This window comes from Monodelphis domestica, chromosome 3, assembly GCF_027887165.1.
Source record: "Monodelphis domestica isolate mMonDom1 chromosome 3, mMonDom1.pri, whole genome shotgun sequence".
NCBI lineage: Eukaryota > Metazoa > Chordata > Mammalia > Didelphimorphia > Didelphidae > Monodelphis > Monodelphis domestica.
The window spans coordinates 474,972,770-474,998,253 of record NC_077229.1 but is presented as its reverse complement, the minus strand read 5'-3'; the positions used below and the strand labels follow the sequence as shown (position 1 = coordinate 474,998,253).

At 35.5% G+C, this 25,484-nt stretch overlaps 1 protein-coding gene across 7 annotated transcripts in view; it reads left to right on the top strand.

Annotated features, from left to right (window-relative positions):
* The window catches only part of KIAA0825 (KIAA0825 ortholog), a 554,607-nt gene that overhangs the window by 236,442 nt on the left and 292,681 nt on the right, over positions 1-25,484 (top strand). For 4 of the 7 annotated variants that reach the window (XM_007487287.3, XM_007487288.3, XM_007487294.3 and 1 more), the window contains 2 exons: positions 11,666-11,814; positions 22,967-23,155. In XM_007487287.3, coding sequence (XP_007487349.1) covers positions 11,666-11,814; positions 22,967-23,155 — 338 coding nt within the window. Of the gene's footprint in view, positions 1-3,950; positions 4,093-11,665; positions 11,815-22,966; positions 23,156-25,484 lie in introns of those variants that run through there. The other 3 variants (XM_007487289.3, XR_008917190.1, XM_056820803.1) reach the window with 3 other exon arrangements.

Below are 25,484 nucleotides of genomic sequence, written 5' to 3'. Positions count from 1 at the left end.
AAAAGTATATAAAGCATTTGTACTATATAGAGTGGTGCATAATCATTTCAGAAGAAAATTCCATCAAAATAATTTTAAAAGTTTGAAATTCTGAAATGTGGAAATGGGCTTTACAAAATATAAATCTGAATGATTTAGGATAATCATTCTAAGAATTTTGTAGTAACTTCAAAATATTTATTTAGTGGCTTTATTAAGCAATATAGCTACAGTTAAACTCATTTTCATATATGTTTATTATCACAAAAATAAATTTTATATTCTTTAGACCAATTCATAACTCCAGAAGCTTAAAAACTATAGGCCTTCAATAAAAAATCCAATAACCTAAAAGAGTTCATCTTTTCTCCCAATTATGACATCATAAAGACATTTCACTGTTCATAAAAATTTATCCTTTTCTTTCTTTGATTCTGAAATTCAACATGTTCATTTAGACAAGGCTTATATATAGAGTTCACCTTTTATCTCTTTTCATAGAGATAATCTCGAGTTTGCAGCTACATCAGCTAGAAGGATGAGAGAACATATGCTTCTCCATATGTCCAACACAAACTCCTCAATGCATTTATTGCTGTTAGCTTAATTATTGAGGAATGTTTATAATATATTACTTTTCCTCTAAATGAGTCACGCCACTGTACTTTTCAAAATCCATGCTAACCTGATAGAGTCAAAAGCTGGCATACATTACAACAGATGATTTCCCATCTGGTCAATGATAAGCTCTTTTTTTCCTAACCAGGTATTCAAATACAATACTATGGGAATTATATTAAAATTATTTTCATCATTTTGCATACAAGGGAAGGAGAGAGAGAAATATGTAGTAGGAATTTTGTTGGATTGGTCTTGGTTTATAACTGGACATACATCTCATTCATTGAAATGTAATATACTATTTACTAACAGGAAATATTTATTGCCACCTATTCTGTGCCTATTATTATCCCTAATCATCATTGTAAGGACAACTCACATTTATAAAGTAAAGTTCATTTTACAATGTGTTTTCCTTACAACCGTGAACATTAGGTAGTATTATCACTCCCATTATTCTATAGATGAGTAAGTTGAGGCTTAATGATATCTTGTGGTTTGCTTAGGGTTACGCAATTCGTAATTGTTGAAGTTGGAAGTTTAATCCAGACCTCTCTGGAATTTAAAGTCCAATAGTCTTTTCAAAATTCCATAAATCATACATCCTCACTGTCATATTGCTGGTTTTCATATTCAAAGATGATGCTGCAGGCAATATGGGAAAGATGGCAAAAAGAGAAGTTGTAATGAATGAATGAATTAAAAAGCATCTATTAAGCATTTATTCATGCTAAGCTTTGGCCATATAAAGAGAGAAGCTTGACAGTCCCTGCTTTCTAGAAATTCACTCTCTTCATTGGAGGAGACTATAGATATGGATATGGTTACAGATATGGATCTAGATCTAGATCTAGATATAAAGGCAAGTAGATAAGCCTAGGAGTCTTCAGAGTCTGGAAATAGGGAAGATAACCAGGTCCAGAGGTCCTTCAGTTACTTGAGTCATTAAGTTGGAAGTGCAGAGGAATACAGAATATAGGGGTAGAGACAAGGCTGGGTGGCCCTCTATCTCACTTTTTAAAAAGTGGGGTCATTTGACATCCAGTTGATTCAAATCCTGTCAAGCAGTCCAGGTACAGGGGTAGTCCAGTTGTATGTACCCCAGTGGTAGCATTCTTCCCACCTTGCTATCTTGAAAGGAGGGTGTCACGGTGAGGCTATCCAGGAAGGGTCCTGGAACCAGCCTGGAAGAAAAGGAAAGGGGAGAAAAAAGGAGAGGTATGTGGACCCCAGTAGTGGTCAGTATGGGGTAAGTCTTCCTTTTCATTCTATAAATGGGTAAGACATCTCTTTTTGTATGTATCCTCTATTTTTGAACCTATATATGGTGGGAGTAAAAGCTGTTTTTTTTTTTTAAACCAAGCTTCATCTTGTTTACCACATGCTAATTGCTTTTTGTTTTTTGAGTATAATTCCTCACATTTATGAACCAGTATCAAGATCACAAGGGTAACTTCCAAGGGTTTGGGATAAGATTATTTGAGCAAAGAAGATTTGCTCCATTCTTTATCTTCCCCCAAGGTTTCACTCTATAAGTTCAAAATCCTTAGGATTCAGGTTTGATTCTGTTTGGAGCCAAACTAGTGATAATCTCACAAAATTTAGGCAAAACTAGGAGAATTTTAGGACCTTAGAGATCTGAACTCATGATGGTACCTCCCAGAGAGCTTTGAACTTTGATTTGTCCCAGTTCTAACCTAAATACTTGGTACTATCACAGGAGCTTAGAAGATGAGTTAGTACAAGTTGTATTCATTCATTTGTTCATTTATTTAATTATTTATTCATGAAATGTTATGTAAGGGACTGAAAAACTTTGCTAGGTGTGATTTTAGATTATTAGGACAGGTACTGTAGATTGAAAAATATACCAAACTCACTTCAGAAAGAAATAAAAAGTAATAGATTTGGGAATACTTAGGATAAGGTTAAAGATAAGTATTCCCTCAAACTTATACACTATTTGTGTACAAGCCAAAAAAAATCATGAACAAATCTAACAAAAATTTATTAAGTAACTACAGTGTACAGAAGCATAAAATTATGTTTGGAGGCATGAGGGGGGTGGGTCTAAAATACAACACATTGTTCTTGAGGAACTTAAAATCTGGTGGTTGGACTTGACATATATACAAATAATTATAATACAAAACAGAATAAAAGTGCATAAGATGTATGAATAGAGTATTAATAGGTGTCATGAGGAAGGAAATATTTTAATATCTCAAGGACTTGTGATTTCATTGGTATAAATATTCCTTCCACTAAAGAGGATAGCAACCCTTCCCCTCCATAAAAGATGATTTTTGAAAGTTGCTGTAACTGAAAGATTCTTTATCTTATAGTGGTAATGAGACTGAATTTAGCTAAGCTAGTCCTGGACAAAATAAAGGGCATCCCAAAAGACCAAGTACAGAATTAAGCTATTAAAGTTATTAAAGCTTAACACTGCACCAAGTCTTTTGGGGTGCACTGTATAGTCTGTCCTTGGCTCCCCATTACAATCCATTCTAGTTGAACAAAACCTGTTAAAGGGATGCACCTGACTTCAGGCCATTCCCCTAGTAGTTTTAAGTTTGATATTGGATCAAAATGAGACCCTTATGGGTCATTCAACAGTTAGCAAAAGGAGATTTATTTAGCCACAGCAGGGGAAAGCTATTTAGAATTTCTCCAGCTAATTTAGGTAAGCATGCCTTACAAGCTTTTGTGATCTTAGGCTAAACCTCTGAGAGCCCTTTCTCCAACCTCCCCTCCTAAGCTTTTAGGCTGCTCTGTACCCAATAAGTCAGTCAGCAAGTATTAAGTGCCTTCTAAGTAGCTGGCCAACAGTATGAGCCTTTAGTAATCTGAATCAAACAATTCTCCAGTCAACACCTTTAAAGAAAAATTAGCCTCACCTTCAATGAGGAAGGTTCTGTATGTTAAAATTTTGCTCCTAATCAGGAGCCTTTGAGACTCCCCTACCTTTACCCCCTTAGACTTAGCCCTGGTAGGAGTAGGAAAGAAATATAAAACATCCATGCCCTTCCCCTTGTAACTTTACAAGATTGTCCTAGCCAAAAAAGACCAATGATTCATTTTCAAATTGTTCATTTTGCTTTTTCTAGACCTCTCAATGCACTTGGCACCTTTTGCCTTAGGTGATAGTTATTTCTAGAATGCCTGTCAACTTTCCCATTAAATTTTATACTCCTATGGATTCCTAGAACTTAGAAGAGTGTCTTGATATTAATAAATACCTACTTATTTTAACTTAAATTTTTAAGGTAGGACCTACCTCACACATGATATTTATATAACTCTAAAGGTTTTAGAGCTCATTATACTCATTACTTTATCCCTCCTAGGCTGAATTCCTCTACAGCATTTTAGGCCAGAAAATCTTACCTTTCCTTCCCATTGTGAATGTGAATATTTGGATGACTCAGTTTACCTCTGCACTTTGAGAAACCCCAGTACTAAGCACACCTATTTTATTTGAAAGTTAAGTACCTGTTTGTTCTGAAAGGTTTCTCTATTGGGTAAAAATTTCCTCTCAGGAAGCCCAGCTCCTGAGTTTGACCTTTGCACTTGGTTTGTTCCAGCTGACCATTCCCTAATGCCATAGCTATTGACTGCAAAGAGGCTTGTACCTGTTTGTGGTTAGTCACTATAGGCTTCCCAAAAGGTTTAAAGAGACTCTCAGGATCAGTATCTCTTGGAAGTTGGTACGTAGCCACGGTGTTCTCTCCCAGAGAGGAGTTAGCACTTAGAAGAATGTTTTCTCCCAGAGGAGCTGGAACTAAGAGCTGTGTCTTCTCCCAGGAATATGGTTCCCAGAGTCCCAGAGCCTTTGGCTTTGTATGGTATTTAACTCATGACTTTGTGTAATGACCAAATGATAAGCCTATCCCTTTTTTCCTGATTAAAGAGTGGGTTTCCTAACTAACTACTTAGACGTTCTGTATTTCCAAGTTAATACCATGAATCTTTTGAAATTTGCCCTTTCATAGCTTGTCAGACTATGCCTGGCTTTCCCCTTTCCCCCCCTCCCCACCCCCCCATCAAAGACATAGGAGAAAGTTTTCACTTCCTCAGTATTTATCATTTCCACTCCTGCCAATAATTCCTGTTGGTGAGAATCAGATCCAGAATATAATTTCCCCTTTTCTCTTCATGGATTACTCCACTTTTTGAATGATATAATGACCAGTAAGGCAAACCAAGAAATTATTAGTAGGGAAGAGAAAAGGGGATAAAGGAGAGAGAGAGAGAGAAAGACAGGGAGAGGGAGAGAGAAAGTGAATACTATAATATTTAAATAATTGACAGGCCTTCCATCACTACAGTATCATGCCTTTGGATCAGGCATGTGATCTGTTTCCTAAGTTGAACATTTATTTTCTTTTTCTGTTGAGGTCTTCTCTTTCTTCCTTCACTTATCTTCAACCAAATGTTCTGTACCATGCTTTCTCTGTCTGAAGCTTTAATTATTCCTTTTTAGTATACAATGGAATTTCTCTCCCCATGTGTATCTTAAAAAAAAAAAATAAGGTAGATCCATCCAGTGCTATATTCCAAGCATACTTTTCATCTCATCAAACATTCGGTGATAACTTTGAAAAGTAATTTGTCTCTTTGCATAAAGAACTTGAATCCATTTTGCTTGTTGTCTATAATTTGGACATTTGTATATAGATATTTGAAGCTACATGCTTTACTACTAGCCTTTTCCTTGCATTTTTTATTCTACAAACTGAATTCTAAACTGTCTTTCTGTTTTCTACCTTATAACTACCCTCTACTCAGGGTTTTTTTTAACTTTTTTGTATCACAGACCCTTCTGGCATACCAGTGAAACCTATGGACTCCATGTCAGAATAATGTTTTAAAATGAATAAAGTAAAATATATAAAATAATTTGCAAAGGAAACCAATTATGTTGAAATAGCAAAAAAAAAAAAGGTTTTTAAGCTCATAGATCCCAGATTAAGAACTGTTGCTCTGTAGTATTTAGCTTGGTGATTATACTATAGTCAATCAATAAATATTTATTAAGTACCTATAATATGCCAGACCCTGTACTAAGTTCTGAGGATACAGAAAAAAGGTTAAAAAGCAATTCTCACTATTAAATATATTGTAGTCTGATGGAGGAGACAACATATATGCACAATCAAGTCATATACAGGAAAAATTGAAAATAATAAAATGAAGGAAAGCACTGGAATAAAGGAGGATCAGCAAAGGTTTCTTAAAGAAGACTTGAAGGAAGCCAGGAGACAGAGATAAGGAGGGAGAACATTCCAGGCATAAAAGACAGCCATTGAAGATGCTTGAGATTGGGAGATGGAGTATGTTATGTTGCTCAAGGAACATCAAGAGGCTCAGTATAAGTAGGGGAGAGACAATGTAAGAAGACTGGAAGGTTGGGGGGGATTCTCTCTCTTTTTCTTTTTGGCAGACATTTTATTTTACCAATTCCATGTATAACAGTTTTCTACACAAGTCTTCTGAAGTTATGTGATCCAAATTGTCTCTTCCCCTCCCTTCCCTCCCTGTTTCTGTTTCTGGAGTTAGTAAACAATTTGATGTGTGTTACACATGTATTATCATGCAAAATATATTTCCATATTGTTCATTTTTGTCAAAGAATACTCATGTAAAACCAAAACCCCAAAATAAAAATCCTTATAAACTAGAGTAAAAAATTCTGTGCTTTTATCTGTATTATGATTCCAACAGGTGGATAGCATTCTTTGTCATAAGTCCCTCAGAATTGCCCTGGAACATTGTATTGTTAAGAATACTTAAGTCTTTCACAGTTGATCATTCCACAATGTTGCTGTTATTGTGTACAGTGTTCTCCTGGTTCTGTGTATTTCACTCTCCATCAATCCATGTAGTTCTTTCCATCTCTTTCTGAAATCATCCTGTTCATTATTTCTTACAGCACAATAATATTCCATCACCATCATATACCACAATTTGTTCAGCCATAACCCACCCAAAATTTCAATTCTTTGCCACCCCAAAAGAACAGCTATATTTTTGTTCAAGTAGGTCTTTCCCCCCTTTTAAAAATCTCTTTGAGATACAGTAATGATATTTTTATCTTTTGGGGATCTAGAATTGATATTACTGGATCAAAGGATTATACATTGTTTTATAGCCCTTTGGACAAGGTTTCCAAATTGCCTTCCAGAATGGTTGGGTCAGTTCACAACCAGGGGCAGATGTTCTGAAGAGCTTTGAATGGGAGAAGCCGGGTAACACAGTGGATAGAATGCTAGATTTGGAGATTGAAGGACCTGGGTTCCAATCTGGATTCTTACCTATGTGACTCTGGACAAGTTATTAACTCCAATTGCCTCACCCTCACCACTCTTCTCTCTTAGAACTGATACTAAGCTAGAAAATAAGGCTTTAAAAAAAAAGCTTTGAATGACAAAAGATTTTATATTGAATCTTCGAAATGAAAGGGAGCCACTGGGATTTATTGACTGCTGGGGTTTAGAGGAATTGGGATGGGATGACATGGTCAGACTTATGCTTTAAGAAAATCACTTTGCTGGCCATATGGAGGATGGACTAAAGCAGGAGAGACATAACAGGGAGATCAATGATCAGGCTGCTGCAATCCTCCTAGTATGAGGTGATAAAGGTCTGTATCAGAGCTGTGGCTGTGTCAGAGAGGAGAAGTAGACATATTTGAGAAATGTTATGAAGGTAAAGTGAGTAACCTATGACAACAGATTGGTTATAAAGAGTTAGGGAGAGTAAGGAGTAAAGGATGACATCAGATTGTGAACCCAAGTAAATCAGGTGATTGCAGTACATCATAAGCAAGTCAGCAAGAAGGGAAAGCTGAGCTTTGGTCATATTGTTTAATATTTCTATGGGACTTCCAGTTTGAAATATCCAATAATTGGTGGGAGATGATAAACTAGAGGTCAGCCAAGGTTAGGACTAGATAAATAGATTTGATCATCTGTTTATTTAAGATGACAATAGAATCCAGAGAGCTGATGAGGTCACCAAGTTAAATAGTATAGAGGGAGAAGAAAAGGGGGCAGAAGAAAGAACCCTATGGGGCACAGATGATTGTCAGGTATGACCTAAAAAAAGATCCAGCAGAGGAGACCAAGAGGGAGCATTCAGATAATTAGATGAAAAATCAAAGGACCCAGCCATAGCACTGCTGGGTCTGTACCCCAAAGAGATAATGGACACAAAGACTTGTACAAAAATATTCATAGCTGCGCTCTTTGTGGTGGCCCAAAACTGGAAAACGAGGGGATGCCCATCAATTGGGGAATAGCTGAACAAACTGTGGTATATGTTGGTGATGGAATACTATTGTGCTAAAAGGAATAACAAAGTGGAGGAATTCCATGGAGACTGGAACAACCTCCAGGAAGTGATGCAGAGCGAAAGGAGCAGAACCAGGAGAACATTGTACACAGAGACTAATACACTGTGGTATAATCGAACGTAATGGATTTCTCCATTAGTAGTGGTGTAATGTCCCTGAACAACTTGCAGGGATCCAGGAGAAAAAAAACACCATTCATAAGCAAAGGATAAACTATGGGAGTGGAAACACCGAGAAAAAGCAACTGCCTGAATACAGAGGTTGAGGGGACATGACAGAGGATAGACTCTAAATGAACACTCTAATGCAAATACTATCAACAAAGCAATGGGTTCAAATCAAGAAAACATGTAATGCCCAGTGGACTTACGCGTCGGCTATGGGGGGTGGGGGGAGGAAAAGAAAATGATCTATGTCTTTAATGAATAATGCTTGGAAATGATCAAATAAAATATATTTTAAAATTAAAAAAAGAAGAAGAAAAAAGAAAAATCAAAGGAGAGTTATGCCACAAAAACCCAGAGAAGAGGGTGATCTATGGCATCAGAATGAGGACTGAGAAAAAGTCATTAGATTTGGCCTTAGCTAATTAGCTAATATTTATATAGATAGTACTTAGTATTATCAGGCACTGTGCTAAGTGCTTTTAAATTATTATATTTTTTAATCCTCACAACAGCTCTAGGATGTTGTTAGGTGCCATTAATATCCCCGTTTTACAGATGAGGAAACTAAAGCAGAGGATAAATGACTTGCCCAGGGCCTGACAACCAGGAAATGTCAGAGGTCATATTTCAACTCAGGTCTTCTAACTCTGAACCTAGTACTTACTCTATCTACTGAACTACCTAGCTGCCCAAGTAACTTTGGTGAGAGTAGTTGGGTCAAATGATGAGAGCCAGTACATAGAGAATTCAAAAGAGAGTGAGAGGAATGTAAACTGAGGCACTAATTGTAGAGTGTCTTCTCAAAGGTGTTAGCCACAATAGATAGGGAGGAGAGATATGGGACAGGAATGGCTGGATCGACTAAGAATTGTTTGAAAACAGAGAAGATAAAGATATGTTTATTGATAGTAGGAAGACTAGGAGAGATTGAAAATAAGTAAGAGTGGAGAAGATGGAAGAGGCAATAAGATAAAATAGGATCACTTATTCATCTATAGGGGTTGGCTTTGGTTATGTGTAATCAGTTTTCTCCTTTTTTTCTCTCCTTCCTTCCAAATTTAATATTCCATTTGGAAGTATTTGTGTTTAGTCAGATTCTCAAAACAACAGGAAAATTCCTTCTTCCTTTATTAGATACACCCCATTCATGGCTTTAATCCACATGCCATTCTCAGAGTCCATCTTCTTAACTCCACACTCTGCATTCAAGATATTTGTGAAACGTCTCCGCCAAGATTACAAATGAACTCCTGAGGTAGGAAACCCACTGGTCTTTTCTGAGTATACAGCCTTTCTGACATCTCTCCAGCTTTTGATGTTGTTGACCACTCTTCATCTTGTCTAGTTTTTTCTCCTTGAGTTGTCATGACATTGCTTTTTCCTGGTTCTCCTACTACCTACACAACTACTCCTCAGAATCCTTCTCTGGGTCATCATCCTCTGTCCTCCACCTCCTAGCCAAGTGTCCACAAAGACTCAATCCTAGACCCTCTTCTTTTCTCTTGGTGATCTCATCAGCTCCTATATGTTATTTTTGTCTTTCTTTATAAAATCCAGCTCTAAATTTGTAGTCCTGAGCTCTATTCCTGATAGAAATCTCCTATTGGATGTGTTTAAGTATCTTAAACTCAGTATGTCCAAAATAGAATTCATTATTTTATTCCCTATACCCCCAACCTACTCTAGCTCTGTTGAATACATCCCCATCCTTCTTGTTACCCAGGTTGCCAACCTCAAAATCATCTTTAATTCTTACTTCCTTCTTTCACCCTCTATTTCCAGTTAATTGCCAAATCTTGTCAATTTTATTTCCATGATATCTCTTGTGTCCATCCTCTTCTCTACATGAGCATAACCATCACCACCTACCTGGTCTATTTCTAGTGCCTGGCCTGCTTCTAGGGTCTCCCCTCTCCAATTCATCCTCCACACCGCTGCCAAAATAATCTTCCCAAAACACGTCTGACCATGTAACTCCCCTAATCAAGAAGATTCCATGTTTCCTCATTGCCTGCAGGATAACATGCTAACTTCTCAATTTATCACAATCTGCCTCTAGCCTACCTTTCCAGATTTATTAATTCCCCTTCACAATCCAATATAGCTACTTGCTATTCTCTATAATCCTTCCTTTAATCTCTTGTAATCCCTGGTTTCCTTCCATGCTCATCTCATGTTCTGCCCCATGAGAAGCCATTCCTGATCCTCCTGTGAGGTTATACATTATATTCCTTCAATGGAATATAAGTTCCTGAAAGGCAGGGATAGTTTTTCCTTATTTCTGTATCTCCAGGGCCTACCACAGTGCCCTGCACTGTGCTGAATATGTACTTGTTAAATTGGACTGAATTTACTTGCCTACTTCCTACCTTCCTCTAGAAAACTGTAAAATTTGATGTAATTGGATATGATTTCCATTACCAGTTGTCAGCAGTAAAAGGCAGCATGGCTAGAGCCCTGATATAGGTTCTAATCCCATCTCTGACCCAAATTGGCTATGTGACACCCTGGGCAGGTCACTTAACCTTATAAAACTCTTTCTAAGATTATAAATTGTAGAACAGTTGGTGATCAACATTAGTAGAGGGAGCTTCTTCATCTAGAATGTGTGTGTGTGTGTGTGTGTGTGTGTGTGTATCTATGTGTGTTTGTATTCTCTAACAGCGGAATAAGTTCAGGCTAAGAAAAAAAAATCAACCATGATAGTGGTTCTGAATCTTTTAATCACAGAAACAGATCTGGAACTAGCCTTAGAAGTGTTCTAGTCCAGGCCCCTTATTTTACAAATAAGAAAACTGAAACCCAAAAATATCGTGACTTGCTCAGTGTCACACAGGTGGCAGAGCCAGGTCTGAACTCAATGAATGAGATGATTTAACTCCAAGAGTCATGTTCTTGTTCATTTACTTATTGTTTGAGCTGATCCAGAAAGGCATGGGATTGGAATTGGCAGTGGTTATAGTGATTGAATATATGATTAGAATCACAATCCTATATAAGAAAGCTTCCCACAGGCAACAATTAGAAATTTCCTGTTGTGTAATTAGCATTTAATAAATGTTTGTTGACTTGATTAAAATAAATTTATTTCATTTTTGTGTTTTTCTCAATATTGGTACTCACTGGAATATCAGAAAATCAGAATATATGCTGAATGATGAAAGAAACATTCATATATTAATTTTACATATTGTATACAATGACATATCAGTGAATTTTATAAGTTCCTGCACACAAATCGTTTTTGCCTCACAAAACAAGAACTTAAATTGTTCCCTGAGCTATCAGTGAGGTTACTTTGTATCAGTTATAAATTTGGCAGACCACCAAATGTTAATTTACTTTTAGCTAGTTGAGATTAAATGTAATTCCTTCTCTGAGAGGCCTTAAAGTAACCATGAAAGCAAGCATGAAAGCATTTTTAGAGTAATCTGGAAGGAATTGACATTTAAAGGAGTTAGTATTACAGCTGCATTTGAAGACGATTAATTTCATAGATAAATTAACTACATTATTCCTTCTTTATCTTACATTTTGAAAGGACTCCATCAGCTGGAGAAATGGCAGTCCAGGGTCGATTGAAACTGCTCTTATCCCAACCTTGTTGTAATTGGAACTTGCTTTTGGAAACCCTCCTGCAGGATGATTGTCTGATACTGAAAATCTTGTTGAGGAGTGAGTTTAGTGTTGGTAAGTAAGTTCTGGCAAAAGCATCTGAGAAACACAGAATGACTGCTAAGTGGAATTTTTTTAACCACTTGTATATCAATGGAGGGAGGCCAATCCATCATATATATGTGATCCAGTTAGCATTGGAGAAATAGCAAATAAGGGGAGAATGAGCTTTTTTATCAACCTTGCTTGAAAGAATATTTCAGATAAAATGAACCTATATATTATAAAAAATTACCAGTCTGTGTACTGTTCCAGTATATAAGTTTTTGTATAAGTGTATAAGACTTTGAAGTTTAAAAAAAAAAGATTTTTTAAAAGCTGTTTGAAGTGTTTTCTCAAAACAAAATTATATATTGGACTTAAAAAAAGGTGGTTTGTATGGAAATGACTCTATAGATTTCATAGACACTGCCTCAACTTCTGCTGTTCTACTATTAAATAAGCAAGATCACAGAGGGGCACATAGTGATAATCATGAGAAATTTATGAATATAAACAGAAAAAATTTTGGAGTCTAAATCTGAATCTTAATTGTCTCTAGTTTTTCCTCTTCTTTGCTGTCCTTTTTGGGGCCAGGAAATACTACTGTAAAAATAGGATACTTAGAGGATATTTTATACCTCTATGACTGCTACTGCCCTGGCATTACCATCTTGTGACCAGCATGGGGTAATGGTATCCGAATTGAATCTTCCCCCTACTGATGTACTAATGCCAAGCAAATCTTATAAAAATGCTGCTTTCATCATGGGGTGTATTAGAAAAAATAAGAGAAACTGCATATTACAATAAATACTAGACTTAGAGTCAGTGGACCTGCATTCAAATCTTGGTTAAATGGATATGATTATTAATTCAGCCCTCAAAGAGTTATGGTATCTTATTTGGAGCAACATTTCTTAATCTTTTTTGGGGTGTCATGATATCTTTTGGTAGTTTGGTGAAGTCTGTGGGCCCCTTCTAAAAAAAAAAAAAGTTGTTTTCCAGTACATAAAATAAGATACATAGGATTTCAAAAGAAGCCAATTATGTGGAAATGTAGTTATCAAAATATTTTTCAAAAACCCTTATGATATTTGCTGGAAGTAAGATATTGCTTCAACTTATATCACAGTTTTTTTAAAAAATAAAGTATATACCTACTTTTACTTACCTAATCACATACTTATTATACTTTACAAAGTTGTTCACATTTGATTATAATTATATATCTGCCTTGGTGCTGCCCAGTATCAAATTTAATTATAATTCATTATATAAGGTCAATTCATTAATCTATTGATTGACTCAGTTCTTAAACTTCAAAAGAATTTTTGTCCTTTAGCATTAGAAACTTTATATTAGGATAACTAATATTAATTATTCTACCACTTTATAAATATGAATGTATTTTACATGAATACATTTTTCATTTGATACAAAGTTTTATGGGTTTTCTGATTACTTTTCTTTAATTTAGAGGTATTTAGATATTTTGAAGGAAGTCAATTGGAATAAATAAATTTATATGGTTTAAAAAATATCAAAGAAAATTAAGTAGTGAGAGAGAGATATAAAGTCCATATAAAGTCTATTCAGTTGTATTTCTAAAGCCCAAATTGCTATAGATCCAGGTTTATATAAGTTGTGGGCATCTTTCTTCCAGTTTTTATGTTTTTTTCTTCAAACAGATTTCATGTATTCAAAAAAAGTTAGAGAAGGATAGTAATGAATATAATCAAATAGAGAAGGGCATATATCTGGGTGAGAACAAAAATTCTTTTCTCTTAAATATAAGAATTATTAAACTCAATAGTAAGAATTTGGCATTGAGATAAATTTCCTTAGATCCTTAGACTATTTTTCTCATTTAGAAGACTTTTTTTCTAATTCAGAAGGCCAAAGAATAGTTGTTTACATTCTATCACTATAAGCTCTTTGGAAAGTGGGTTCATGTCTTTGACACATACAGTTAGTGCTTAATAAGCATAAGCATGGTATTGTTTAACAACTAGAGAATATAATATGTAAACAAGGAAACAGTTTATAGTATCATAGACTGAGGGCTAGAGAGAATTTTGGAGGCCATCTACTCCAAATTCCTCCTTTTGTGGAGGAAGAAACTGAGCTCAGATGAAGTGACCTTGCCAAGTTCACCCACATAGTAAGAATCACAAATGCGTTTGGATCCCAGGCCATTGACTTCAGAGCCAGTATTCTTTCCCTTCTATTAATTATACTGTCCCCTTTTGTGAATGTTATTGGGTCATTTTATAGTTGTGTCTGATTCTTCATGACCCCATTTGGGATTTTCTTGACAAAGATACTGGAGTGAAATGCTATTTTCTTCTCCAGCTCATTTTACAAATGAACAACTGAGGCAAACAGGGTTAAGTGACTCCAGACCTGACATTCTTATCCAATGTGCAATCTAGCTCTCCCCTCACTCCATAAAAAATAATAATTTTGGATAACAAGTATCAACAACATAAGGGAATGGAAACAGCCCTGGCCTGATAGTCAGAAAACCTGACTTCTAGTAATGATGGAAGTGATAATGATGATCTCATCTTTATAACAAAAGTGTTTGTTACAGAAATATTTTTGGATTTGATTTATCCCAAGTTATTGGTAGGAATAGTATATGAGTGCCCTTGTTATAGCCCTTTCCAGACAATTATAGTGAATAGAGGGTATGGATTGAGGTCATTCACCCTACCACATAAAGTAAACAAGAAGCCACAAGGCTGCTTCTCCATCTCTGGGCCCCCAGAACAGAGAACCTACTTGTTCTAGCAGGTTTTGGTGCCTTTTTCAGTTTACCCAACAATCAGTGAAGCACCTTCATAAGAGATACCATGCTATGCGCAATGAGTACAAGGACCAAGAATGAAATAATCCCAATTTGCACTGAGTTTACATTCTAATGGGGACAGACATGTATCCAAATATATGTAGCCTAAATAGAAAGTGAATGAATACAAAGCTATATAAAATAATCATAATGTAATTACATGTGTAATTATATAATTATAAATATAAATTTTCAGAGGGAGGCTACTTCATTTGAGGGGAGTGGATCAGGAAAGGTTTCAAGAATAAGATTGGGCTGAATAATTAAAGAAAGAGAGGAACTTTCTAAGCCAGAAAGAAGGAAGGGAGTAGAGGTGTACAGGAGAAAGAGTGTGGCTTGGGAGCAATTGAGGGAAAGCCCAATGTGGCTGAAGACACCCAGCAGTCTGCTCAGCTAATGCAATCTCTTTCCATAGCAAGGATACTAGGGATTCACCTTTACTTTGCCTGAGAGTTATTCAGAGAGGATCCTTCCTTTTCATCTGAATCTGGAAGAGTTCATGGGTGGATAAGTAAGAAGTTGAAAGTCAGGCTGGGTCTTGCAGCCAGTGCTACATATATACCAATCATGTTGCATGGAGACATGAACTTGGTAGGGCTAATGCTATGTAGGAAATGTGCTTAGTTTTGAGCCTGCCCCCACAGAGACCATGGCCGTGGGGAGCACAGAGCATGCCCTGGACCTGTCAGAGGAAAATGCTTGTTCTTGCTGTATTTTGGAAGTAAATATCTCTTTTTTTTAAATTAATTCATTTATTGTAAATATCTCTTCTTAAAAGCTATTCAGTGTTAAGAGGTTAAATGTGTGTGGGTATATGAGTTATTAGCCCCCCCCCCCCAATATGGGGAGAGGGGGGAACACAGCCAATAAGGGCCCAAAGAAGGATATCTTAGGACCTTGGAATGGGGATAGGAATGGAGAAAATACAACCCTGGTGATTAGAGGAGTCGCGTAAAAATCAGCCCTGACTTTCTCTTACCAAGAATTTGCTTGTCTCTTCCTGCATCAGTTTGAGTTGAGAGATTCACTCTGTCCCTCCTGTGTATTTATGAAAGTGTTGAACAAGCATCTTCATTTGCAGGGATAAGAGAGTTTTCGACCAAATCAGTGATTGAAAATGCCTTTTAATAATAATGTTGGAAGGCTTTTAGGAGATTAGTATACAGACTGGCAGTGTTATTAAGCTTTGTATTTATCTATGTTGCTTCACTTACATGCTATAAAATAAAATTGAATCTAGGTCAGTAGTGGCTAAAATTTTCATTTATTTCTTCTGTCCCAAAATTATTATTCTGGAACACATAGGAAAATTGAATATGGTTCAGCTGTATGTTCCTTTAGTAATGGTCATATTTTTAGGATCTGAAAGCATTAAAAATAATTACATAAGATTTTTTATTAATGACTCTTTTTTGTATGTCTCAAATGTACTTAATATATTTAGTTTTATATTGTATTGATATCTCTACCCTAAGGCAGATTATTTATATTGCCTTATCTATATTTGGGAAGTTGAGTTGTACAGAGGTCTGATTTTGGACTTGGGAAACTTGGGTTCAAATCCTGGGTGTTCTACATACTTATTGTGTAACCTTCGAGCCTCAGTTTCCTTTTCTGCAAAATGGGGATACTGGTACTTACCCTGCAGGTTTCACAGAGTTGTCAGGAGGGTGCTTTGTAAAACTAGAGAATATTATATAATTGTCAGCTATTATTAAATATAAGCTTTGTGTTCCTTCAGCATCTAAGTCAATGCTTTATATATAGCAGGCATTTAATGGATATTTATTGAATTGGAATATTACAAGTAGTTTCAGTGTCCAGCCATCCTAAAATATTTTTCTTGAAGCACCTCAGGACAATGGCATGTATTTTATCTCATTCATCTACCTATGAAATGGGTTGGTGGCAAGTATTGTTATTCTGTTTTGCAAATGGAAAAACTGAAACCCAAAAGATTGGATGAATTGTCCTTGATTTTTCAAGAGTTATATTTAAGAAAAAAATGGAAGGCCATTATTTTCTTAAATGTGGTTATTTCTGAGTGGATTTTTTATTAAACACAAGTACTTGTGGAGACACTAACATATTGAAGCTTCTTTGAAATACAGACATATTGAATTTCTTGGTTTGTTGTTTGAACGATAGTTTTTTTTTTATTTTTTTATATAAAAGATACGATAGGATCTTTTAAGCTTAACTTTTACCTACAATTGTTTCATGGCCATTTGAGAAATACCTGCTTCATTTAATAAACTCACATCAGCATTTTTTTCTGAGCAGCACAAAGTTAGCCTTGTTTGTTCCTAATCTCTGCAATCTCTTGGAATAGAGCTAACTTCATAATTTTGGGGCTATACTTTTGACTCTCCAAATTGTGTAGTCATTCCTCAAGGAAAGCCATAGTGAAGAAATTTCTGCTTGAAAAGAACTTTAACACTGTTCATCTACAGAGGGAACTGTAGACTTCATGGTTATTGAAGAATATTCAATAAATATAGGTAACATAATTAGCTGCCAAATATATAATTAATATAATGTGTATGGAATTTAACTAGATCATTATTAAGGGTTTTTTCCTAATTCTGGGTTTTTGGAATCTGTGAATTGGCAAATGATCTCTTCTAATTTTGAACTCTAGAGATTGGTTATTTTTAAAGGAAATCTCCTGTTTGCAATATAGACCACTTGTCATTAGTTGGCAGTGGTGCATAGCCTTGTAATTCAACTCTTTCCAAGAAAACTTAATCACTGTGACTGCTTTTACTAGACTTAATGATCTGTCTTAGGCTTTCATCTGTCAGTATCATCACTGTTAGCTTGTCACCTGGGCTCCAAACCTGATATTGTCTTTGACTCCTTTCTTCCTTTCTTGACATCCAATCAGTTGCTACATCCTGTCAATTCTACCGCCAGAATTACATCTTCATTCGTTCTTTTTGCCACAGTCCCAGTTCAGGCCTTATTACCTCTCCTCTGGACTATTGAAATCATCTAATTGGTTTACCTTGCCTCAAACCCATCTAGACTACTATAACTAAAGCACAATTCTGATGCTATCATTCCTCTCATCAAATATCTGCAATCATTTCCTTAATTTTTGACTAAAGTCCAACCTCCTTAGTTGGAAATTTAGTATCTCCTTCAGTTTGACCCTAAGCTATCCTTCCAAATTTATATTCCATTGCTCTCCAAGCACCTTGAACTCCCACTAATTGAGATTATTTGCCTTTCCCTTGTAGACCCACTGCTTCCTTTATTTCCTGCGCCTTCTTTCTTCCATGCTTCTCTTTTCTGATTACTACTAATTCTTCAAGACCTAGTTCAAATATCCATGAAACTTTCTCAGATTCCCCTGAGAGGAAGTAATCTCAATCAATGCTGAAGTACTTTTTACTTCTCTGTCTCTGTCTCTCTGCCAACAAACCCCAAACCCAGAAGCTATTGCCACTCCAGCAGGAACCAGCCAGGCATCCACCCTGAGGCTTTAACCACTCAAGGCAAAAATCTCTCAGAGGATCAGCTTCCAATCTATTGAGGATGATGCTGTTGATGAAAGAGGTCAAGCTTTACAGGCAGCCTGAATCTGGTGTTCACCTTTCATTCAGACAGCCTATCTATGCACCTAGATGTATTCATGCATTTAAAAGAGTTTCTGCCTCTTTTTATACCAATAGATTGGTGGATAGAGGATTTTCCCCAACTGAGCAAAAATGACCTAAGGGTTTAAATCCTGTTAAGCAATGGGAAAGGAAGAGCACAAGGTCTCCTCTGAAGGTTGCTATTTCTATAATCTCTCTTTCTCCAGTTCAATTTGGCCTATTTCCTAAATTGCTCATATTCCTTTTCTCCTATGCTTAAGCTTTGTGGATAGGGTACCAGTGTTACATCTAATTATTTGTGTATATGCCTTTTCTCCTCTTCCAGAAGCTAAGCTTCTTGGCAGCAGGGACCATATCTTGGGCCTTTTGGGACTTTCTTTAGTGCCTACTCTAGTATCTTATACATAATAGGCATTCAATATATATTTACTGAATTTAATGAAATTCCATAAATATTAATATAACAGAATACAAAGAACAAAAATGAAGATATATAATTTTCTTTTAGAATGTATATTAAATTGAATAAAATTAAAAATAATTAAATGTAAGTAACACAATTGGCTTGTTTGTCTATCCTGATTTTATTTTTTGGTGTGTGCTTTTAAAACATTTTCTTGATCTTTTCTTTCTTATCTCTAATAATACCTTCTAAATCCTTTCCCATCCCATGAAGCCCCTCCTTGTAACAAGTATAGTCAAGCAAAAGTATATAATAGGGAACTGTTCTAGAGGGATGTGAGATGATACAACCCACCTACGATGTCCCAGGGCCAATAAAGCACAAACCCCTTGCCTTGTAAAACACAAAGTTTATTTTATAAAGGGAGTAAGGAAAATTGGTAGGTAAGACCCTAACACTCTTAAAAACTAAGCTCCACCCAACTTCTAAGTCCTCTGTGAAAGGAGAGCCTTCTTTTTCTTTTCTGAGTCCTGTCTTCAGCTCCCAGCTCTATCTAAAACAAACAAACAAACAAACAAAAAACCCACACTATCTGACTCTTAACCTGATCTGCCCACTAGTGATTAACAAAAAGAAAGGAAGGGAAAAGCCTTGGTTTGGCTGCACTAAGTAATCCAAAGTCACAGATGAAAACTTTGAATTACCTTAGCCCAAGAGGATTTCTGGCAGATGGACCACTGGTAAATGATCTGTACTCAGGGGAAAAGGTGCTCTACAAAGATTCTCTACAAAGAAGTCAATAATTTCTCCACAAAATTTTGACTATCTAGGGAAAATCTCTCAGAGAAAAACCTCCTCTAGCTTGGTGGAAATCCAGACAGAGAGTCAAACCTACTTCCAGTTCAGTAGATATCCCAGAAGGAAGTAAGGGCAGTTATTGTCAGTTCAGACTCATAGAATTCTTCTCTCCTTCCCAGAATCCTCTCCCAGGACTTGTATCAAAATTCTCTTCTTTTAGCTAATCCCTATTTATATTCCTACATTCTGCTCTCTGAGCATCTGACGGAGTGTACAGATTTGTCATATGCCCATTATTTTAAACCCATTCAATTTTTCTTATCTAATCCCACAACAAACAGTTCTTATCTAAACCTTATCTATCTATTCCTCTCTACCAACTACCTCCCACTAAGGAATTAGGGGAAAAGGGATTTACAATAAGCTATTGCATATAAGAAAACAAACACAAGAGTTTCAGTAACAATAGCAAAACTCAACATACAGAATGTAACAAAAAATTGTAAAGATAAAGTTACAGATAATACAATGAAGCATATGCTTTTACATTAAGCAAAACTATCTGCTTAACAATGGTTCTACAAAATGTATCTTAGAACTCTTAGTTGAAACAATTGAGAAAACAAAACTTTTCCTTATGATATGCCTTATTCTAATACAGAAAACAAAACTATCTACATAAAACTGAAAACTAAGTATTTCATCCTAAAAATCCTATCTTTGAAACCTTTAACTATGCACATATTTACAGATATGTGGAAAAATAGTTTCTGTACAAATTCATAAATATATAGAGAATATAAAATATAAATTTTTCACTTGTATAACTATTCATACTCAAATTTACATAACTATACAAGAATATACAAAATTTACAAAACCTGTACAAAATTTACACAAAATATACAATATCTACATTTTATACCTATTTACATACTCACTCTACATTAAACTATAATGCAAATCCTATATACAAAATATATTACAAATATATATACAAAGTAACTTGCAGATATGTACATGTTTGTATAAGAAAATCAGCACACTTTGATAATACTAAAAATACTGGTAAATACTAAAAAACAAAGCCCAATGTCTGACAATTCATGTTTCATTCTGTGCCTTCATCATCTCAACTTTTTGCCAAAGGGTAGGTAGTATGCTTTACCATTAGTTTTCTGAAGTAAGTTCTATTGTTAGAAGAAGTCTTCAAAATAATTTAAAAAATATTTTCAAGAGAAACAACCCCTCATTTTTATCCCAAGAAGCAGATTTGTTTCAAAATCATGCATATTATTAAAATGACTTCATATGTATGACTATTGAAAGAATTTTTAAAATCTGACTTAAATTGTGTCACTTAAATGTTTGCTGTTTTTACTTTAATGAATGTGGATATTGAAAATAAATGCCTTGTTATTAGCCTTGTAATAATTTTTAAAGGATTTAAAAAACTGTTTAAGTCATTTTCCTATCATTGTGCCACTTAGCTGCCTCTTTATTCCTAACCACAAATCTGACCATTATCAAGAAGCTTCTATATAATTTATATTAACTTTATGTTAACTCTGAAAATTCTCATCCCAGCTCCACTCCCACTCCCACTGATGATTGGATCCCTATGGCTATATTTCTCCCTTCCAGAATCCAAGGAGTACCCCTGAGGGATCCTGGGTAATTCTCTAATGCCATATGTTCAAGCTCCTATAAGTTTTCCTCCCCCAAAAGATTTTGAGTAAAGAATCATTTAGCCAGTGAGTTGTAAGTAATTTTTAGAATCAGGTATTTACAGTAGGGATAATACAAAAGACCCACTCCAAAGTCTGTAAAATACTTTCTCACAAATACATATGGAGTCTAGGGGAAAGTGGGCTCAAGCATCGTGAGCATATGATAGAGAATCAGTCCCTGATTGCTGAAATTTCTTTTTTCTTATTATGGGGTACATGGTTAACTTACCTCCATCTGTCCTTGGCTACCAATGCAAATCCCACTGTTAAGAGATCTTATGTCTAGGATACTGATGGTTGGTCTAAATTTCTCTAGACCCTTCAAAGCTTGCAAAATCTTCTGGTCAAATCAGGGAATGAGGAAGAACCTGGTTAAGGCTGAAGCATCTCCTTTACCTCCCAAGAAATTCCTTTTCAATGTTTTAGCTAGAGTTCCATGTTTGCTCCCCTTTTTTAAAAAAAAAAAAAACCCTTTCCTTAGAATCTTAGAGTCTTAGAATCAAAACTAAATATCACTTCCAAGCAGAAGAGTGGTAAGGGCTAGGCAATGGGGGTTGAGTGGCTTGCCCAGGATCAAACAGCTAGGAAGTATCTAAGGTCAGATTTGAATCCTGGACCTCCCATCTCTAGGCCTGGCACTCAATCCACTGCCCATTTGTTCCACTTTCTAAATAATTTGTAGTTAATACCAGGGACATAGCCAAGTTTCTTCAGCCTATCCAAACAAGTCTTACAAATTTCATTCCCTTTTAAAGGCTTTGGAGCACTTAATCTAAGACGTATGAATGACTGATTGATTAAGACATATTCTCAGTTAAGGATCAAGGCTAAAATGAGGGAGGAAGGAGTTGCTTCCAACCTTCAAGTTTAATGCTTTTCCAGATAATTCTTAGGATGAAAAACAAAGTATAAGGTATCATCTTGTCTTTGTTCAAAAGCATATGCCATCCATAAGTATAATCCTACATATAGGTTCCTTGGATCATGGGATTGTAGATTTAGACTTGGAAGGGACTTCAGAAGCCATCAAGGCAACCCATTCATTTTACAGAGGAAAATGAGGGTTAAGAAGGTGATGTAACAGTAACAGACAATAGTAACAGTAACAGACAATTAGCAAGTGGCAGAGATGGAATTTAATCCAAGTTCTGTGGTTCCCATATTTTAGGAAACACATAAAAGAAGTGGGGATCTGGTAACCAAAATGATCATTAAGATGAAGAAATACTAAAGGTGGACAGTTTGGTAAAAGTCCCATTTAATCAAAAAATAATATCAAAGTTTATAAAAATCTTAACTGATATTGATAAGATAGACATTAGATTTTAGAATTCTAGGAAAAAGATATTTTCCATGAAGTGTGAAAGAAATGGATGATAAATTTAAAGAATTCATTATACCAATATGTAATACTGGCTGAAATTATTCATAAATAGCATCAAAATATATAGTTATTGATAAATCTATAAAGAGTCACTAAGGGAAAAAGGGAGTATTACATACACATTCATCATTTTTTAAAAGAGAATCATTATGGAAAACTATTCTTTTTCACAAATACAAAACAAAACAAAAAAGGTTCCTGGCATCCATGTCAGAGACTAATACTGAGCCAGATGGAGAACTGATCTGAGCAATACTAACAATTTCTTACATTTTTAAACAAATGTAATTCAGATTAATTTTCATATCATCTAGTACAATATCATTGATAAGAGCTTTATCATGTTGGTATTATGTTAATAGTTTGGTATTATATTTATTGGTATTATATTAATAGATTGTTTTTTTTTTCTTCAAGAAGGAACCTTATCAAAATATGAAGAAAAAGTTCCTAATTTGGGAAAGATGCCTAACCACGAACCTAGTTTGACAGAAGCAATCTTCAAGTTGCTCTCCCATTGCAGTCTTTCTCCTCAGTCTCTTGGAAGGGTTTTTCTCAATTACATGGAACTAGAACAATTATGGGATTTTTTATATGACATTCCAGGTAAGGAAAATTCAATAGTCATAAAAGGAGTATTTTTAAAAATTCTTAACAAAGGACTCTTGGAAGACATTTTAAAACATCCTATTTATATCATTTTAGTGAATTGGTTTATGAGAGCATAACAAATTTTACTTCACTTAAAGGTACCTATTAGGAATATTGGTCAACTGTCAAATATATTATAGTAGCTAAAAGATTTATTTGACATAGTTTCTGAAATTGCAGAAGATTCTTATCATAATATTCTTCCCAAATTTAAAAATATTTATAAAGGGCCATATTTTTCTATTGAGTATCCACTATTACTATTTGCTATCTCTTAAAATAGTTTAGGGAAGGCTTTATTAATATATAATGATACTTTGTGATCCTCTGGTGTATTGTGAGATCTCAAACACAAATGATGAGGCACTTAATAATGAGCATCTTGCCTAAGTATCCAGAAGGCTAAAGTGTTTTCTGTTCTTCTAGTGGACACAACATGTGTTTCTCTTCCTCCCTAGAGCTGGATTCAGAGTGTAAATGTTGTGGGTGCTCATGAATCCCAGCTGCCAATGGAGGAATCCAGTTTCAGATATTCTCTCCTTCATTCTACATTAAAGACCTACATCTCTAACATGGGGGGAAGGGGACATGGGAAAAAGCTGACTCCAGAAGGAGAAAGATGTAGTTCAATGTTCACTTCAATTAAGTGTGTCACACTATTAATCATTTACAAGAGGATTAAATTCTCAAAGCTGTTGATTTGAAATTGTCTCCCAGCCCTCATCCTTGTAAGTAGTATGTAGACTGTATGTATTCATCTTTAATCTGATCCTATCTACTTTAGTAATGGATATAACTTTAGTAATAAATATTCCATATTTAGGTTATATGTTCCAGTTGCCACATGCTTCCCTCATATTTTCCAGTTCACTCAAAGGATAAAAGTTTTCTATTTTTCTCTCTATGAAAGAGAGTGGATCAGAAGCATATTGAGTTTGTGATGTGGCCTTTATACTGCTTAAAAGCAACTTTGAAAATGACCCAGCCTTTTGAGGAGATTCTGGGGAAGTAAGAACAGAATTGTGCCATGTAGATGTAAAAATACAGTAACACCCACTTTTTAAAACCTTTTAATAACAATGATGACCTGAAATTATATAGTACTTCAAGATTTGCTTTACAGATATTATTTTATTCTCACAACAACACTTAGAGATAGGTATTATTATTATCCTCATTTTACAGATATAAAAACTAAGGCAGAGGGTCAGTGATTTGCCCAGGGTCACAAAGCAAGTGACTGAGACTGACTTTTAATTCAGGTCTTCTTGTCTGCAGTTTTTAAGCCCAATTCTGCCCTTAGACCAGGCTGTACAGACAGTGATCGAAATCAGTAGTTAGAAAGAGGAAGAAAAACTACTACTTAAACTTCATTTCTCATATTTTTTCATGTTTTCTTGAGCTGTCTTTCCATCCTCCTCCAAGACAAGCTGAGACTCATTTCTTAAAGCAGGTAAAATATACTTTTCATGGAGCCAGACCACCAAATAGTGCTGTAGAGGCAGGGCTGTAGAGGTGCGGCACTCCCAACCATTTCCACATCCCTTCTCCAGCACTTCAGTGAGCCAATAATTCCATTAGTATTTGGACGCCTTCTGCCAATTTGGACTGTAACCCTCTCCAGACACAGATGAGTTTTGAAAGTGGTTGTAGCAGAGAAATGCTGGTGTCACCAGACTGATGATGAACATCTATGAACAGTGAGGCTGGTCCTTGGAAAACACAGAGGTCATCACTTAGCCTGCACTGGTCATTGGTTTCTGCCTAATAGGACCCACCAGAGCTTGCGCTTCACTGGCTTGGAGATGGAGCACTTGTGTTGCCTCAAAACCCAAGTAGGATTTTTGTGGTGTTTAAAATGTCCTTTTACATCACCAACCTAGGAAACTGAAGCAGGTTATTGCTCTTTGGGCTAGAATTCCCCCATAGTGTTTCCTTTCAATTTATGATGTTCCTTTGAAGGACTATGCTTCTCTTTTACCCATTCATTTTGGAATCCTGCAAAATATATTCTTTGGACTGTGTTAATCAGTTCAGTTGTCATAATAACCCTAATAAGATGATTAAATGTGTTAATTAACAGCAAAATACAGCCTTCTAAGAAAACTCTGTTTAAATTGGCAATATAGTTTTAAGGCAAACCCAGTTCAAACAAGTCCTTCTGTTGCAGTGTTTGCATACTGCAGTTGCTACACCGGAAATACTCAATTCAGTAAATTAATTCATGTGTCCCCCTAAAGTGGAAATGCTAAATTATTTCAAACTTCACTTGGGTTCTGCTTTT